The sequence below is a fragment of the Syngnathus leptorhynchus genome, chromosome 6 (genome assembly GCF_054491065.1).
Source record: "Syngnathus leptorhynchus isolate UIUO chromosome 6, UIUO_Slep, whole genome shotgun sequence".
Classification (NCBI taxonomy): Eukaryota; Metazoa; Chordata; class Actinopteri; order Syngnathiformes; family Syngnathidae; genus Syngnathus; species Syngnathus leptorhynchus.
The window spans coordinates 15,287,916-15,307,944 of NC_141200.1; the positions used below are offsets into that span (position 1 = coordinate 15,287,916).

At 46.6% G+C, this 20,029-nt stretch overlaps 1 protein-coding gene across 3 annotated transcripts in view; it reads left to right on the forward strand.

Moving 5' to 3' along the window:
- LOC147056158 (paired box protein Pax-6-like) overlaps positions 1 to 16,965 on the forward strand; it is a 56,087-nt gene extending 39,122 nt beyond the window's left edge. For all 3 annotated transcript variants that reach the window (XM_085913902.1, XM_085913900.1, XM_085913903.1), the window contains 3 exons: positions 453 to 562; positions 8,107 to 8,251; positions 16,774 to 16,965. In XM_085913902.1, the coding sequence (XP_085770028.1) occupies positions 453 to 562; positions 8,107 to 8,251; positions 16,774 to 16,859 (341 nt within the window). In that variant the 3' untranslated portion in view covers positions 16,860 to 16,965. The remainder of the gene's footprint in view (positions 1 to 452; positions 563 to 8,106; positions 8,252 to 16,773) is intronic.
- The last annotated feature ends 3,064 nt before the right edge of the window (positions 16,966 to 20,029 follow it).

The following is a 20,029-nucleotide window of genomic DNA, read 5'->3' on the forward strand; positions in this document are numbered from 1 at the left end:
TGGTGTTGGATTTTATCAAATACATTTCCCCCATAATGCGATTTATACTCCGGTGCGACTTATACGTTTTTTCCCCCCTTTATTGTGCATTTTATGGCTGATGCGATTTATACTCCAGAGCGACTTTTAATCTGAAAAATACGATATTTGGTTTGTATCTTTCTTGTTTATCATTGTGGTGGCTATTCTGACATCATTTTCATTGTCATATCCTATACCTTTATAACCCACAATAGTAAAACCTCCCAAATTAAAAATTGGATCCAACCATACATTGTCTGTACTCATACAGGTTGCAGGTGAGTCGGTGCCGATTCCAACTAACCCTGGATTAGTTGAGTTAATTCCAGGGCACAGACTGAGTTGTTTGTTCGTTTTCTTTAGTTATGGTTTAAGTTTGTAAACAATTTTGCTGATCCTCTCTTTCTAAACCCAGGTGTTTTGTATTTTAGTGTCCTTCGCATCAGGCTCTTTGTTGGGGAGGTCGGACTCAGTCCTGTCCTGCAGCTACGGCCTACCGTCCATGCCACACTTCAGTATGGCTGCCAGCCTGCCTATGCAAGTAAGATTATCAGTGTTGGCGTGGGTATGAATCTTTGTTTGTCTGTATGTGTGCTCTGCAACTAGTTCAATGGAGTCTTCCTTTTCAACTGGGATATGTTTCATCATGCCCGTAACCATCCATCCTTCCACCCATCTTCTTTCCCTTATCCGTGGTCAGGTCGCGGGGGCAGCAGCTTTAGGAGGGACTCCCAGACTTCCCTCTCCCCAGCCACTTCATCCAGCTCATCCCGGGAGAACGCATCCTGGGTCGTCCCCGGGGTCTCCTACCGGTGGGACATGCCCGGAACACCTCCCCAGGGAGGCGTCCAGGAGGCATCCTGATGAGATGCCGAGCGGCCTCATCTGGCTCCTCTCTACATGGAGGAGCATCGGCTCTACCCCGAGTCTCTCCCGGATGTCCGAGCTCCTCACTCTATCTCTAAGAGAGAGCCCGGACACCCTGCGGAGGAAACTCATTTCGGCCGCTTGTATCCTGGATCTCGTTCTTTCGGTCACGACCCATAGCTCGTGACCATAGGTGAGGGTAGCAGCAAAGATCGACTGGTAAATTGAGAGCTTTGCCTTTTGGGTTTTGGCTCTCTTCACCACAACGGACCGTTACAGAGTCCGCATTACTGCCGACGCTGCACCGATCCGCTTGTCGATCCCACGCTCCATCCTGCCCTCACTCGTGAATGAGATCCCAAGATACTTGAACTCCTCCACTTGGGGTAGGATCCAGAGAGGGCATTCCACCCTTTTCCAACCGAGGACCATGGACTCAAATTTGGAGGCGCTGACCCTCATCCCGATCGCTTCACACTCGGCTGCGAACCGCTCCAGGGAGAGCTGGAGAGCACGGCCTGAAGAAGCCAACAGCACCATGTCATCTGCAAAAAGCAGAGACGCGATGCTGAGGTACCCAAACCGGACCCCCTTAACGCCTCGGCTGGGCCTAGAAATTCTGTCCATAAAAATTATGAACAGAATCGGTGACAAAGGGTAGCCTTGGCGGAGTCCAACCCTCACTGGGAATGAATCTGACTTACTGCCGGAAATGCGGATCAATGGCATCGGTGATACAGGGACTGAACTGCCCTTATCAGTTGGCTCGGCACCCTGTACTCCCGAAACACCCTCCACAGAAACTCCCGAGGGACACAGTCGAACCCCGTCTCCAAGTCCACACGTGGACTGGTTGGGCGAACTCCCATGCACCCTCGAGGATCCTGTCAAGTGTGTAGAGCTGGTCCACTGTTCCACGGCCAGGGCAAAAGCCACACTGCTCCTCCTGAATCCGAGTCTCGACCTCCCAACGGACCCTCCTCTCCAGCACCCCTGTATAGACCTTACCAGGGCGGCTGAGGAGTGTGATTCCCCTATAATTGGAACACACCCTCCGGTCCCCCTTCTTAAAGAGGGGAACGACCACCCCAGTCTGCCAATCCAGAGGCATGTTCACGCAATGTTGTAGAGGCGTGTCAGCCATGACAGCCCCACAACATCCAGAGCCTTTAAGAACTCCGGACAATTCTCATCCACTGGCGGGGCTCTGCCACCGAGGACTTTTTTGACTACTTTAACTTCGACCCCAGAGATTGGAGAGTCCGCCTCAGAGTCTCCAGGCCCTGATTCCACAATGGTAGGCATGTCAGTGGAATTGAGGAGGTCTTTGAAGTATTCTCCCCACTGACTCATGACGTCCCGAGTCGAGGTCAGCAGCACGCCAACTCCACAATAAAGAGTGTTGACCGCGCACTGCTTCCCCCTACTGAGACGCAGGATGGTGGACCCGAATCTCCTCAAAGCCATCCGGAAGTCATTCTCAATGGCCTCTCCAAACTCCTCCCACGCCCGGGTTTTTGCCTCAGCAACCGCCGAAGCCGCATTTCCCTTGGGCATCCGATACCTGTCAGCTGCCTCCGGAGTCCCGCAGGCCAAAACGGCCCGATAGGACTCCTTCATCAGCTTGACGGCATCCCTTACCGCCGGTGTCCACCAGCGGGTTCGGGGATTACCGCCACGACAGGCTCCAACGACCTTACGGCCACAGCTCTGGTCGGCTGCCTCAACAATGGAGGTGCGGAACAAGGTCCACTCGCACTCAATGTCCCCCGCCTCCCCCGGGATCTGGGAAGAGCTTTGCCGGAGGTGTGAGTTGAAGCTCTTTCTGACAGGGGATTCTGCCAGACGTTCCCAGCAGGCCCTCACAGAGCGTTTGGGTCTGCCAGTTCGGACCGGCATCATCCCCCACCATTGGAGCCAACCCACCACCAGGTGATGATCAGTTGACAGCTCCGCCGCGCTCTTCACCGGAGTGTCCAAAACATGCGGCCGCAAATCCGATGACATAACTACAAAGTCGATCATCGAACCACGGCCTAGGGTGTCCTGATGCCAAGTGCACACATGGATACCCTTATGTCGAGCACAGAAGTCCAACAATAGAACACCGCTTGGGTTAAGATCGGGGGGGCCGTTCCTCCCAAGCACACCCTTCCAGGTCTCACTGTCATTGCCCACGTGAGCATTGAAGTCACCCAGTAGAACGATGGAGTCCCCAGAAGGAGTGCTCTCCAGCACCTCCTCCAGGGACTCCAAGAAGGGTGGGTACTCTGAGCTGGCATTTGGTGCATAGACACAAACAACAGTCAGGACCCGACTACCCCACCCGATGGCGGAGGGAGGCTACCCTTGGGGTGAACCCCAAGTCGCCCAGCCGGGGGGCAATAAGTATTCCCATACCTGCTTGACGCCCTCACCACGGCCAACTCCAGAGTGGAAGAGAGTCCAGCCCCTCTCGAGAGGGCTTGTACCAGAGCCCAAACTATGTGTGGAGGCAAGTCCGACTATGTCTAGTTGGAACTTTTCTGCCTCACACACCAAGGTTCCCCCCCCCCCTTTGGCCACCGCCCAGCTCACTTTGCATCCGACCCCTTTGGCCCCTCTTAATAATAATAATAATAATAATAATAATAATAATAATAATAATAATAGTAATAATACATTTTATTTGTAAGGCGCCTTTCAAGGCACTCAAGGACGCCGTTCAAAGATGAAATAACATACACAATCAAAACAGTATAAAAGTAAGGAAACATCTGCAACAGAATGGGGGGGTCAAGTTTATGCTTGCTTAAAAAGGTGGGTTTTTAGGTGGGATGCAAACTGTAAAATGGAGTCGATGTTTCGAATGTCAGGGGGGAGAGAGTTCCAGAGACGAGGGGCAGAGCAAGTGAAGGCTCTAGCTCCCATAGTGGACAGACGGAATGGGGGGACGGTGAGGGTAATAGATGATGCAGACCTAAGAGACCGGGTGGGAATGTTAATGTGGAGGAGGTCAGTCAGGTATGAAGGGGCTAGGTTATGGATGGCCTTAAATGTGTAGAGGAGGATTTTAGTTAATGCGGTGTTTTATGGGAAGCCAGTGAAGTTGGAGCAGAACAGGAGTGATGTGGTGATGGACAGGCGTTCTGGCGATGATGCGGACAGCGGCATTTTGGACCAATTGCAGTTTATGGAGGAGTTTGTGAGGGAGGCCAACAAGGATGGAGTTGCAGTAATCAAGACGAGAGGTAACGAGGGAGTGGACCAGGATAGCAGTGCTGTTCGGAGTGAGTGATGGACGGAGGCGGTTGACGTTACGGATGTGAAAGTAGGACGAACAGATGACGTTATTAATGTGGGTGCAAAATGATAGGGTGCTGTGAAGGATGACACCCAGACTCTTGGCCTGAGGGGAGGGGGAAACCAAGGAGTTGTCTATGGTGAGCATAAGACGGGGTTGTTTGTTGAGGGATGATTTGGAACCAATGAGGATTACCTCTGATTTATCACAGTTGAGTTTGAGGAAGTTTGAGGTGAACCAACATTTAATTTCTTGAAGGCATGCAGTGAGGGAGGAGGGTGGGAAAGTGTAGGGGGGTTTGGAATAGACGTAGAGCTGGGTGTCGTACGCATAGCAATGAAAATTGATGTTGTGTTTTCGTAAAATCAAACCAAGCGGAAGGAGGTAAATGGTAAATAAAATTGGACCAAGGACAGAGCCCTGGGGAACACCAGAGGACAGGGGGGAGGGATGTGAAGTAAATGATTTTAACTGGACAAATTGTGAGCGGCCGGAGAGATATGAATGGAACCACTGCAGGGGTGTGTCTGACAGTCCAATAGAAGCTAGCCGGTCAAGGAGGATAGAGTGAGAGATGGTGTCGAAGGCTGCGCTTAAGTCAAGGAGAATGAGAAGGGATAAAAGACCAGAGTCGGCTGCAAGAAGAAGATCGTTTGTAATTTCAATAAGGGCCGTCTCCGTACTGTGACGGGGACGGAAACCGGATTGGAACTGTTCATATAAGTTATTACTGGAGAGGTGAGTGTGGATTTGTGATGCGACAACTTTTTCGAGTATATTGGAGAGAAACGGAGGGTTGGAGATGGGGCGAAGGTTACTGAGGGTGTTTGGGTCTGCGCCGCGTTTCTTAAGGGTTGGTGTAACAGCGGCAGATTTAAAAGGTAAAGGGACAGAGCCAGAGATGAGGGAAGAATGAATGATGGCAGTGATCAGGGGCAGCAGAGAAGGGAGAGAGGCTTTGACCAAGGAGGAAGGCATGGGGTCAAGAATACATGTAGATGGCTTTGAATTCCGGATGAAATTAGAAAGGTCAGAAGCCGAGGGAAGTTGGAAGCAGGAAAGAGAGGGGGTTTTGGATGGGGAAAGAAAGGAAATGGATGGCTAGACGAGTGAGGGATCAGTTGCTGGTGGATGAAGGCTATTTTATTGTCAAAAAAGGACATCAGGGTGTTACAGTAGTCGGAAGAGTAAAATTGAGGGGGGAGGGAGTCCCGGGGGTGGGTTGAATCATTAATCGTGGCGAACAGAGCTCTGGTGTTCCCCGCACCGGCTGTAATTTTCTCCGCAAAATATTGTGATTTGGCGGAGGAAATTGCATCCTTATATTGGAGAATGTGCGTGTGAAATAACTGTTTGTGGATAGTGAGACCAGTTTTCCTAAAAAGACGCTCCAACTGTCGTCCTTTAGCTTTCAGTTGGCGCAAATGATGAGAGAACCAGGGAGCAGAGTGGGTAAAAGAAACAGTCCGGGTTTTGAGGGGGGCAAATAAGTTCAGCAAAGTTTGGAGTCCATTGTTATCATTAAAAACCAGTTGATCCGGGGTGTATGGGAGGGTGATGGTGGGTAGACATTCAATCGCTGTTGTGAAATCTGCTAAGTTTATGTTTTTGATGTCACGGAAGGATATAACACGGGGCAGTTTGATTTTGGACAATGTGAGCTTAAAAGTAAAAGAAACTAGCAAGTGATCAGAGAAGCCTGTTCCCAGATCAACAGCAGAGCAGTTAAAAGGAGTGACACCAGAGCAGCAGACCAGATCTAAAACATGGCCTTTAGGGTGGCTGGGAAAGTCGATGTGCTGCTTAAGTCCAAAACTGTACAGGCAAAAACTAAAATCCTTAGTAGGAGTGCTGTTGGTGTTGTCCATGTGAATATTTAAATCACCCAGCAGAATGATGTTGGGTGAGAGTAAGCAGATGTGGGTGAGAAATGTGGTGAAATCATTAATAAAATCCTTATTTGGTTTGGGTGGACGGTAGATATTAACTAAAATAGTTGGTGTGGGACCATTCAGCTGTAAGGCCACATTCGAAGGAACTGGACTCTGGCACTAAAACAGATGAAACCTTCCAGGACTCACGATAAAATATCGCAAGACCTCCACCTCGACCAGTGAGACGTGGCTTGCAGGTGTAAACAAACCCGGGCGGACTTGCTTCATTTAATTGAGAGAAGTCATCAGGATGTTGCCATGTTTCTGTTAAACACAAAATGTCATACTTGTAGTCGAGGAGAAGGTCCTGTAGCAGTTGACCCTTGCTCGTGAGGGAGCGAATGTTGAGTAGTTCCATTTTGACGTCACAGTGTAGATTGGATTTTAAAAAATTAGCTGACCTAGCTAGGCTAGCTAAAACGCCGTGATCGACCTTCCTTTTTGTGTTGTTCGGTGGATGGCGGCGAGTGGAGGACCAGATGGTGTTTATGGAAGTAGAGTCGTCGATGTAGTAGTTGCGTCCAGAGCCACGATGAATGTATCTGCGACGGTGAAGTCGAGCAATGTTCGGGAAACACTGCAGCACAGGTGGGGGAGCATACCGGCAGCGCCGGAGTTGGAGAAGCTCGAGTCTTCGAGTACTGGAACATGAATGATGCTGGATAGATCATGGCGGACAGGATAGTCCACCAGAGCATAAAGCTCACAGCAGAGTTGTTGGACGCTTGATGCACGGGCAGAAAAACGCTCATCAGGGCCGGCAAAACGGCGGCCAGGCGTAGAGCAACAAACAAATGTCCGGAGAGCAGCGGCTGCAATTTGCGCCAGCGTTCACTCACAACATCCGGGTCAAAGTGGCTCTTATAGGTGGTGAGCCCATTGGAAGGGGGACCCACATTTTCTATTTGGGCTATGCCCGGCCGGGCCCCATGGGCAAAGGCCCGGCCACCAGGCGCTCGCCTTCAAGCCCCACCTCCAGGCCTGGCTCCAGAGAGGGGCCCTGGTGACCCGCGTCCGGGCGAGGGAAAACTAGGTTCATTTGTCTTTTTCATTATGAGGGGTCTTCTGAGCCGTGCTTTGTCTGGCCCCTCACCTAGGACCCTTTTGCCATGGGTGACCCTACCAGGGGCATGAAGCCCCAGACAACATGGCTCCTAGGATCATAGGGGCACGCAAACCCCTCCACCACGATAAGGTGACGACTCACGGAGGGGCATGCCCGTAACCCTGAACAGGATATGCAGTGTTGAAAAGGAATGGATGATACTTATGATACTAGATCTGTGCAACTTCCAAAACCCAATTATATCAGAACTTTACTGTCATTTGAAATGAATTGTATTATATAATATTACTCACTCTGAATTGATGTGCTTTACAGTTAACTATTTGAGATTAGCTTTTGCATTTGTTTTACCAAAACAAATGAAGACTTCTAAAGTGTGGAACCTAATTCTAAATCACTGATGGCCGGCCATCAATGAATGAACACCGCAAGGGTCCGATAGAGAGACCCCAAAGCCATTAGGTTGTTTTTGATGAATGTTTGGAAATACAGTACGAAATAATTACAGTAGTGAAAACAGTATATGTCCACAGAAAATATGACAAATAATTTTAGGCCAAACTTGAGGCTTTATCCACACAAAAAAATGTTTGTCTTTTCCATTTTTGAAAAGTCATCTGTAAAGGAGTGACATCAAGAAATGTCTGTCAGTGCTTTAAATGGGCTGGTCTGAAGCAGTACAGAGTACTGGCAGTTTTAGTCTTAAGGGTACTGGAACTTCGTATGAGCCCCCTTTAGACGTCAACGAAGCTGCAAACATACTCTTAACGAAATACACCCTGAACGCAAAGGCTAAGGCTTCTCCAGGTCCACAAAACAGTATATGTCCACAGAGCCAATACACCGGATCCCTGACCCTGAACACTGCATGTGTGCCTTGCTGTATTCTGCATGAAATTTGCATAAAGTTTGAGTATATTAATTTGTACTTTCAGGCATCTTGTCAGACGTCTTACTCATGCATGCTGCCCTCCAGCTCAGGCGCACCAGTAAATGGAAGGAATTATGAGACCTACACTCCTCCACACATGCAACAGCACATGAACAACCAGCCACTGAATTCTTCTGCTACATCAACAGGTAAAGTGCTGTTGAGAATTCAACCTCTGGAGTAGGTACATGAATTTACTGACCACTACGGCGGATATTTGGAGCGCGGTAAGATTTAGGAGCACACAGAGCAAATTGACTTGCAAAGTAAATATTCACATTCCACTGCATTTTTGCTGCATTACAAAGTACTTAAAGCAAATTTCAAAAAAATTCAAAGAACATTTTATTGTGCAATTGTGAAAAAACAAACTTTATGTAAAATTTATACATGTTAAACACTAAAAATCGGTTGTCTGTCAATTTGTAGGTATGTGCTCTGATTGGCAACCAGTCCATGATGGGGATACCCTCTGAAACACTAGGTTGATTGGGGAGAAAAGAGGCAGTGATTAGGGTTACGCCTTGCTCACAACGGTCATCCACCGCACGCCATAAGGAATAAAAAGCATTGGACTCGACGAGTCAACTCACACCTCACTCACACTGGGTGCAGAACAGTTGAGTTTTTTCCGCGGAACACTGGCACATTGCAACTCACACTGGCGGCGATCAACTGCGTTGCACCTGTGGAAATCTCCATCCACGAGACCACAAGATCACAGGGGAAGGGGCAGGGGTGCACACTGAAGAGTTGAGCTCACGGCAATAAAAAGAGAGTAGAAGAGAGCTATTTGTAAACAATAGCCATCCTTTCATTCACATTTATACGCTTTTGGAACAGTAATTTCTGGGACTTTGGCTCTTCTACCATGGTTAAGCACACTTTATATTTATATAGTGTCATTTTGTCATGTTTAATTTATGTGCGTGTGTGTTTGCCTATGTGTGTGTGTTCATTCAGTTATGTGTGTTGTATTCGTGTTCTGATTGAGCAGTTATGTTTGCATAAAATAATAAAAGAATTGTACATATATGAGCATCATATTGTGCAGAGATTGTCCACCCTAATAGAACATGTACACATTGCTGTTGCTCCCTCTTCAATATCGATTAACAATAATGTGAGTACAGTAGAGTACATGGTTAAACAGTAGAATAAAGTACAACCAAAGTCACTGTCTTCCTCCCATGACGTTTTTTGTTCCGTACGTTTTTTGTAATGCCGTAAATCATGGCATGCATGCGCCCTACAATGTAGTGCGCCCTATGTGAAGATTAAATACAAAATAGACCCCGCAATTAAGTGAACCTTTTAACCCGAAGCGCCTTATGGGGCGGAAAATACAGTTGAAGGGTTGCGGACGGCGAGGGAACGTCGTGACGTTCCGCAAGCACACCGCAGCCAATGTGAGTTGACTCGTCGTCTCCAATGCTTCCTATTCTTTGCGGCATTTAGCGGACGATCCACACCCGGGTTATTGTGCACTTATGTTATTCTACTCCTTTTTGTGTGAAGGCGAAGGCCTTCACACTTATGTTATTCTACTCCTTTTACTTTATTATTATTATTGTGTGAAGGCGAAAGCCTTCACACTTATGTTATTCTACTCCTTTTACTTTATTATTATTATTCTATTTTATTCTCCGCGATTTCTGTCCTTCTTCTTCCACACAATTCAACCCATTCACTCCATTCCACTTTTCACGCATTCCAAATATTCCCGAGATGAGCGCTTCCATTTTTCTTATTCCGAAAATTCTCAGATTCCGCCAAATTCCCAAATTTCCGCCAAATTTTTCCCCATTCATTCTCAATGGCACATTCAACATTTTACATTCACGTCGTTCCAGTTTGAAATTCACGTCATTCAGCACATTCACATCACATTGGGAAAGATTCTCAACATTCCCCAAATTCCCACTTCCCAAAAATTCCGCATTTTCAATTTTGAAATTCCACCAAATTCCCCAAAATTCCGTTTTTCACCTCTAAATTCCACGTTTTTCAACCCATTCAACCCATTCCAGCTTTCAACTCTTCATATTCTTCCACGCTATTCCCCAAATTCCCACTTCCCAAAAATTCCGCATTTTCAATTTTGAAATTCCACCAAATTCCACCAAATTCCACCAAATTCCACCAAATTCCACCAAATTCCCCAAAATTCCGTTTTTCACCTCTAAATTCTACGTTTCTCGAGAAATTCAACTCATTCCAAAATCATTCCACAGTATTCCCCCCAAAAAAATATTCAGCTTCTTCGCCTTCACACGCAATTTCTCCAGAAATTGCAAATTCTAGTTGGCTAATTGTTCTTTGTTAAAGTTATGCAAGGTCCGGCATTGAAGGCCTTATTTGGCTGGTGGCTCTGTCAGAGGCGGCAATGGCCCCATATATTCACAATATTTTAGTGATTATTTCATGGTAGCATCTTCAAACTGTACTATACTGCATTCATGACTATGACTGTGTACTAATCTCAAAATTATAACTGCACACAATTAATATGAATGCCTCGATAAATCAAAAAGAAGTGGTGACATATTTACATTGCACTGAGATTCCAACAATGCACAAGAACAATGTAGAATTGTTTTGTTTACCTAATGGCAGCCATCTGAAAATTGTTTCCCTGACTGTGTGGGGCTTGAAGGACCAGCATAGAAACAAAAATATCACGGCCAGTGTTATTGTGATTTTGGAACTTTAATTTAAGTTACCGTATTTTCCGGACTAAAAGGTGCACTGGATTATAAGGCGCACCTTGAATGAATGGCCCATTTTAAAACTTTGTCCATATATAAAACGCACCGGATTATAAGGCGCATAGAATAGAAGCTATACTGCAACAAACAGGTTGACTCGGGTTGCGATATGCATCCACTAGCCAATAACCAATGAGCCCTCTGTAAACAATCGCGTTTCTCAAACTATCTCCTATAAAATAATCAGAACTGATTAAAGTTCGATCTAACGCATTGGAACTGCTTACCTGTGTTTCCCTTCCATATCGGTCCCTAAATTTACTTGAAACATTAACAGAGCAGCCTATTTTGAAATGAAATAGCCTCATGCGTATAGCAGCTATCATTATAGCATTAGCCATCCGCAAACTCCCATGAGCCTCAGCTCGCAGACTCCCATGAATCTCAGCAAAGTGTAAACAATCGCGTTTCTCAAACGAGCTACTATAAAATGATCGGAACTGACTAAAGTTCGATCTAACAGATTGGTACTGCTTACCTGTGTTTCCCTTCCATATCGATCCGTAAATTTACTCAAAACATTAACAGACCAGCCTATTTTGAAATGAAATAGCCTCATGCTCACAGGTACAACAGCTATTCAGTGACGCCCCCTGACCATGGTTCAGGTCGTAATGCTGGGAAGCGATGCGACCTTGTAATTTACTAATCGTACTAAAACGTACTGAAACATTTTGGCAGAGCACTGTGTACAACCAGTATGGATCAACAAATCCATCAGTTGATCCATATATAAGGCGCACTGTCGGCTTTTGAGAAAATTTTATGTATTTAGGTGCGCCTTTAGTCCGGAAATTACGGTAGTTTGAGGTTTTTGTTGTAGTTTTAAGTTTTAATTAATTTTCCGGGTGGCTATGTGAGTTTTTAATCATTTTAGGGTTTTATGTTTGTTTTTTTAAATACTTTGATTTGATTTCAATATTAGTTTTCATTTTAATAAAATGGTTTTTTGCTTGTGCCCAACACACAATGGTACACACTACGTGTTGCTAAATTTTAAGAAAACAAGTATTTTGATACTGGGTGATGTTTAACAGTCCACAGACTTTGAATCACAATATGTGCTATGCATATTGCTGCTTCTAAAGTTAGACACATGAATGCATGCACCCTAATTAAATAAATTAAACAAAGCTAGGAGGCCTTGTTTGCCAATTTGTCAGCTTCTAAAGTGGATTTGTTGCTTAAATTCCCATTGAGACGTTTTAAACGCGATTGTACATTGCATTTTATTTTTGATAAATGAGGCACTTATCCAGTATTGTGTTTCGGGCTGAAAAGCACGGGAGCCCTACAAGCCTAAACCACATGCAAGCTCGGCTCCTTGGCGCGACGTCATCTGGTGGCTCTGTTTTGTTGGCTGCTGCTTTGTGACACATTCATAGAACTACAAAGCTGAACCTTCTCTCCCTCCGGCTTGTGACCGTGCAGTAATATCAAAATAAATACATTGAAAATCAAGCCTAAAGGCTTGTGTATAAAATTTATTGACAAAAGACATTGTCGCTAGTTTTAGTTAGTTTTTTAAACATGAAATGTAAAATTGGTCTATTCTCTGTTTAGTGGTTGAGATGTTAGGGAAACTTTCAAGGTTGTTAACTTTAAAAATTCTGCTGAACTGAGCAGGCAATAGGCCCTGAACTGGTCGCCAGCCAATCGCAGGGCACTCTTAGACAAACTCACATTGTCACCTACGGACAATCTGGAGTGGTCAATCGGCCCACCATGCATCTTTTGGGAATGTGGGAGGAAACCGGAGTACCTGGAAGAAACCCATGCAGGCACGGCAAGAACATGGAAACTCCACACAGGAAGGTCAGGGCCAGAATCAAACCCTGCACCTCTGAACTGTGAGGCGGAGTGATCCATTATGCCACCCACCTTACAAATTAAAATACCAAATTTCAAAAAAAGACATAATTGTCAGACACAAACCAACTTGAAGAATTCTCACCCATGGCAAAAGGGTCCTAGGTGAGGGGCCAGACAAAGCACGGCTCAGAAGACTCCTTATGATGAATAAAATATATGGACCTAGTTTTCTCTTGCCCGGACACGGGTCACTGGGGCCCCCCTCTGGAGCCAGGCCTGGAGGTGGGGCTCGAAGGTGAGCACCTGGTGGCCGGGCCTTCGGCCATCGGGCCCGGCCGGGCACAGCCTGAAAAGAAAATGTGGGTCCCCCCTCCCATGGGCTCACCACTTGTAGGAGGGGCCAAAGGGATCGAGTGCAAATTGAGCTGGGCAGCGGCCAAAGGCAGGGACCTGGTGGTCCGATCCCTGGCTGCAGAGGCTGGCTCTAGGGACATGGAATGTCACCTCTCTGGCTGGAAAGGAGCCCCAACTGGTGTGTGAGGCAGAAAGGTTCCGACGAGACATAGTCGGACTTGCCTCCACAAATAGTTTGGGCTCTGGTACAAGCCCTCTCGAGAGGGGCTGGACTCTCTTCCACTCTGGAGTTGCCCACGGTGAGAGGCGTCAAGCAGGTGTGGGCGTACTTATTGCCCCCGGCTGGGTGCCTGCACATTGGGGTTCACCCGGGTGAACGAGAGTGTAGCCTCCCTCCGCCTGTGGGTGGGACAACGGGTCCTGACTGTTGTTTGTGCCTATGCATCAAACAGCAACTCAGAGTACCCACTCTTTTTGGGGTCCTTAGAGGAAGTCCTGGAGAGCGCTCCTTCTGGGGACTCATTCTACTGGGTGACTTCAATGCACACGTGGGCAATGACAGTGACACCTGGAAGGGCGTGATTGGGAGGAACGGCCCCCCCTCCAATCTGAACCCGAACGTTGTTCTATTATTGGACTTCTGTGCTCGACACGGATTCTCAATAATGAACACCATGTTCAAACATAACGGCGTCCATGTGTGCACTTGGCACCAGGACACCCTAGGCCGCAGTTCGATGATCGACTTTGTAGTAGTCTCATCGGATTTATGGCCGCATGTTTTGGACACTCGGGTGAAGAGAGGGGCGGAGCTGTCAACTGATCACCACCTGGTGGTGAGTTGGCTCCGATGGTGGGGGAAGATGCCAGTCTGACCTGGTAGACCCAAACGCTCTGTGAGGGTCTGCTGGGAACGTCTAGCAGAATCCCCTGTCAGAAAGAGCTTCAACTCCCACCTCCGGCAGAGCTTTTCCCACATCCCGGGGGAGGCGGGGGACATTGAGTCAGAGTGGACCATGTTCCGGTCCTCCATTGTTGAGGCAGCCGACCGGAGCTGTGGCCGTAAGGTGGTCGGTGGCTGTCGTGGCGGCAATCCCTGAACCCGCTGGTGGACACTGGCGATAAGGGATGCCGTCAAGCTGAAGGAGTCCTATCGGGTCGTTTTGGCCTGTGGGACTCCGGAGGCAGCCGGCAGGTACCGGATGGCCGAGCTTCGGCGGTTGCTGAGGCAAAAACCGGAGCGTGGGAGGAGTTTAGCGAGGCCATAGAGAATGATTTCCGGACGGCTTCGAGGAGATTCTAGTCCACCTTCCGGTGTCTCAGGAGGGCAAAACAGTGCACCGTCAACACTGTTTACAGTGGAGATGGCATGCTGCTGACCTCGACTCGTGACGTTGTGAATTGGTGGGGAGAATACTACCTCCTCAATTCCACCGACACGCCTTCCATTGTGGAAGCAGGGCCTGGAGACTCTGAAGTGGACTCCCCAATCTCTGGGGTTGAAGTCACTGAGGTTGTTAAAAGAACTCCTCGGGGTCAAGGCCCCAGGGGTGGATGGGACCCGCCGCGAGTTTTTAAAGGCTCTGGATGTTGTGGGACTGTCCTGGCTGACACGCCTCTGCAACATCGCGTGGACATCAGGGACGGTACCTCTCAATTGGCAGACTGGCTTGGTGGTTCCCCTCTTTAAGAAGGGGGACCGGAGGATGTGTTCCAACTCCAGAGGAATCACATTCCTCAGCCTCCCTGGTATGGTCTATTCAGGGGTGCTGGAGAGGAGGGTCCATCAGGAGGTCGAACCTTGGATTCAGGAGGAGCAGTGTGGCTTTCGTCCTGGCCGTGGAACAGTGGACCAGCTCTACACCCTCGGCAGGATCCTCGAGGGTGCATGGGAGTTCGCCCAACCAGTCCACATGTGTTTTGTGGACTTGGAGAAGGCGTTCGACCGTGTCCCTCGGGAGATTCTGTGGAGGGTGCTTCAGGAGTACGAGGTTCCGAGCCAACTGATAAGGGCAGTTCGGTCCCTGTATCACCAATGTCAGAGTTTGGTCCGCATTTCCGGCAGTAAGTCGCATTCGTTCCCAGTGAGGGTTGGACTCCGCCAAGGCTGCCCTTTGTCACCGATTCTGTTCATAACTTGTATGGACAGAATTTCTAGGCGCAGCCGAGGTGTTGAGGGTGTCCAGTTTGGGGACCTCAGCATTGCGTCTCTGGTTTTTGCAGACAACGTGGTACTGTTGGCTTCTTCAAGCCGTGATCTCCAGATCTCACTGGATCGGTTCACAGCCGAGTGTGAAGCAGTCGAGATGATCGTCAGCACCTCCAAATCCGGGTCCATTGTCCTTGGTCGCAAAAGGGTGGAATGCCATCTCCGGATCGAGGATGAGATCCTACCCCAAGTGGAGGAGTTCAAGTATCTTGGAGTCTTGTTCACGAGTGAGGGCAGGATGGAGTGCGAGATCGACAGGCGGATTGGTGCAGAGTTGACAGTAATGCGGACTCTGTACCGGACTGTTGTGGTGAAGAGAAAGCTGAGCCAAAAGGCAAAGCTCTCAATTTACCGGTCAATCTATGCTCCTACCCTCACTTATGGTCACGAGCTATGGGTCGTGACCGAAAGAACGAGATCCAGGATACAAGCGGCCGTATGAGTTTCCTCCGCAGGGTGTCCGGGCTCTCCCATAGAGATAAGGTGAGAAGCTTGGTCATCCGGGAGAGACTCGGGGTTGAGCCGCTGCTCCTCTACGTTGAGAGGAGCCGGATGAAGTGGCTCGCGCATCTCATCAGGATGCCTCCTGGACACATTCCTGGGGAGGTGTTCAGGGCATGTCCCACCCCACCGGTAGGAGACCCCGTGGACGACCTAGGTCTTGCTGGAGAGACTATGTCTCTCCGCTGGCCTGGGAACGTCTTGGGATCCCCTGGGATCAACTGGATGAAGTGGCTGGGGAGAGGGATGTCTGGGATTCCCTCCTAAATCTGCGGCCCCCCGCGACCCGACCCCGGATAAGCGGAAGAAGATGGATGGATGGATAGGTTACAAATTATTCTGCTCTAAAAGAGATCAATCACTTGAAATATGAACCTACCACAGTAAATCATTCACATACTTAAGAGAGTCATAGTTACTCCCACCCGGAAATAAGACGCCTGGTTCACTAAAACGCTGCATTCGCTGTTCATACACATTCGTCGGCAGACTTGAGGTGCGTTCAATGACCACTCACAAAGTAGGACAACAACAGCAATAACTGATTGCACGAGTATGTGGAAAGATTTCATGATTTATTTATTTACTCAAACTGGAGGGGTCAGCTGCTCTGAGAACTTGGCTTTTTTGTCCTAACATTATGACTGATGTCACACAGTGAGGATCTGGTCATTTTCTTTGACCAGGTAGGGCTGGTGCTTAGAGAGGAAGAATGAGATGGAGGAAAACACTGCTTGGTGTGTTGGAGAGGAATTAGCATTTTAACATGGCTAAAAGCGCCAAAAAGATAATTTAGTATGATATGGCATGATATCTAACATGCTTTCATATGTTAGCCTAGGGTTAAAAATAAATATGCGCCTAAATGGTTTCATATACATCTATTGACTCAAAAAAATTTACAGATGAGAGGGTGACCGTACTTTCGCGGATTTCCCTTATCACGGTTGGTTTTTGGAACCGATTATCCACGATAAATGAGGGATTACTGTATTATAATCACAATTCTATTTACCTTCTTCTTTAGGTCTGATTTCTCCAGGAGTCTCAGTTCCAGTCCAAGTTCCAGGAAATGAAACAGACATGTCACAGTATTGGCCACGTCTGCAATGATGTCATTGATGTCAACAATGTTGCAGCATTTGTTAACGCAAATGTCATAAAGGACATTGAGACAGTGAGAATACCACTCAGGATCAGATTGACTCTTTAAGCAAGTGAAACAACGTTTGAGTATATTGCCAGTTACTGTAAATCAGTACAAGATTAGCAACAACAGATCTCACGATGTCACATTCATCAGCTGACATTCAAAATGTGGTTTGGTGCTTGACGTAAAGTGATGTTTTTTTTTTCTTTTGCTAACAAAGACACACTAATTGCCCTTGATATGTAAATAAACATTTTACAAAAACTGATGACGTGAACGGGAAAATTAACTGTAAATGTGTTTAATTGGAACTCTCGTTAGAAAAAAAAACATGAAATATGTGGAGAAATGTTTAAACAATGACATGCTTGGTCAAATGTGAGTGATTTTATAATTTGATCAAATACAAAACGTTAAACGGGATTGGGGTGCCGACCTGTGCTCATGTAGAAACATTGTACCATATGCACACAGAATGAATTACAAACTCTTATAAATTGTGTCCTTAGTATGGATTTATGTCCATGTGTTAAGTATTTATCTTCCGCAATGATTAGGGAAGATTTCCTTAATAAACTCATTTCATGCACAATTATTGTTCCTTTTCTTAATCTTTTTTACTTTTACACACTTTTGTAGTATCTGGAGTAGCTTTCAAAAGACACAGCTTCTACATATGTCACAGCTCACAAAGCAGCTAAGAGACAAAAAACAAGTTCTGAGAATTTTCCAAGGACCTCAAAGACAGAATTGGGGCAATCACAAACCCTGCAAATTTTATTTGCGCGTGGGTGAGAATCAAGTTTAAAAAAAAAAAAAAGATGACCAAACAAAAAGCGTTTTTGCATGATCGTACATATCTAAGTGTACACCTAAAAAAAAGCTAAATAGTAAAGGTTCTGGGCATTTAATGAGCTGTAATTTGCTACGTTGACACATCATTCAACGTCATACATGTTTTGAATTTCTGCAAAAATAGTTGCCTCACAGTTAGGAGGGTGCGGGTTCGAGTTTACCTCCGGCCCTCCATATGTGGACTTTGCATGTTTTCCCCGTGTCCGTGTGGGTTTTCTCCGGGCACTCCGGTTTCCTCGCACATCCCAAAAATATGCTTGGTAGGCCGATTGAAGACTAATTTGTCCCTAGGTATGAGTGCGGATGGTTGTTCGTCTCTATGTGCCCTGCGATTGGCTGGCAACCAGTTCAGGGCGTCCCCCGCCTACTGGCCGATGACGGCTGGGATAGGCTCCAGCACGCCCGCGACCCCCGTGGGGACAAAGCGTTTCAGAAAATGGATGGATGGACAGTTCCCAAGATTTGCCAGTCGGGAAATGTTTGAGCAGAACCCGACACTCTGCATTCCCGCCTCACACCTGTTATAATGGAAAATCAATGGATGGCTTTTGGTGAGGTGTGGTGTATGCTGGCATTCATAATGGGAAAAGTGGCATTTGTTGTTTGTTGGAGACAAAGGTCTGTGGGGGAGGGGGGGGGGATAGGTGGTGCTGAAAATAACGTAGATGGCATGTCTCACTCCTCTTTCAAACCATCTGTATTCTCTGTCAAGAAAATGTACAATTTTGACCTCAGAAAAGTGCTGCTTCTCCTAGAGGCGCAGGTACAGTTGAGTCTTGACCTGAGGAGTTAGCCCGTCTGTGTTGTGTCAAGGTTGTGCAGTGGTTGTTTTCCCCAAATACATACATCCATTTATCCACTCACGATCTACTGGTGTAATGTACTGTATACTCCCATCATAGTGACTGGAGTAAGCTGAACTGGAAGTTCAGTAGGTTCCCTGCAAAATACAATAACGTTTAAAAAAACAAACAAAAAAAACATTTTTTTTTTTTAATTCTAAGACAACAAACAATTAAGCTACATATCAAGCTGGGGTCGTTTTTAATTGGTAACACTGTCAATAACATTTAGATAAATCATTGGTTGGTGTCAACCGTGCCTCCGTGGACTGACTGGCCACATCAGACACATATGGTATGTAAAGAATGATTTTTCTATCGCCCCTCTGATTGAGGTTAATATGGGAATGTCAGCATTCTATGGAGAAACATAATATTTTTGGGGTGTAATAAACAAGTACAGAAAGGCTCTGACATTTGCAGACCCAGGTCAATTAGTGGAGCCCAGAGTTAAAAGCAAACTTGGTGAAGCAGCTATTAGCTGTTTTCTGCGCATAAATTGAATAATCTGCCAACAAAAGTGCAGTCAGCCCCTAGTGTACATGTTATTAAATTCATGTCAAAAACTGGACCCTCCATGAGATCTTTTATAGTATTTGAAAAAAAAAAAAAATCAAAAATACTCCACTTGCACTGTAAGTTCTATCTAGTAAGGTACTTGCTATTTATTTGCTTTAAAATGTCTTAAAATGTTTTATAATAATGTGAAGGACATTGAAGGACTATGTGTATAAAATACTCTTCTTATATAAATTAAGCTGCCTTGCCTTGTGTTGATATAAGAGGCCTGAAGACTATGTCCAGCTAGACTCTAGTCATCTGGGCGTCCTTTCCTCTGTTATTCTCTAGCTGCTAGAGGATAACAGAGGAAAGGACGCCCAGATGACAAGTGGGGCAGGGCAGTGCAACTATCCCCTAAAAGAGAGGTGCCAAGTCCAACAATAGGCCCAAGGCCAGCTGGCAGCCCCACCCACCCCAAGGGAGGGGCAAAGCAACTGCAGTGCGGTATAATGGACAGAGTAAATAGGAGGACATCCTGAAAAATGACAGATCCCCCCCCCCCCACTTGCATTTCCCTTGCACCCCTATCGCCCTGGAACACCAATAATTGTGTCAAAGTCAATAGTCAAAGTCCGCTTTATTGTCAATTTCTTCACATGCCAGGCACACAATTTCAGACTTTCAGATACAAAAAAAACTTTATAATTTGGATCAGCACTACACTACTACATAAAAAAAACACCTAGTACATATGTCTGATTTTTGTTAATGATATATTGAAGCAGGAATGCTTAACATACTTTTAATCCATCCATTTTCATTACCGCTGTTCAGGTTGCCAGATATATCAGCATTGCATGCCCACAATAAACAGAGAGACAGCAATGAAAACTTCCTTACCCAACATTGACTCATCAAGGAGTAGATAATTGAAT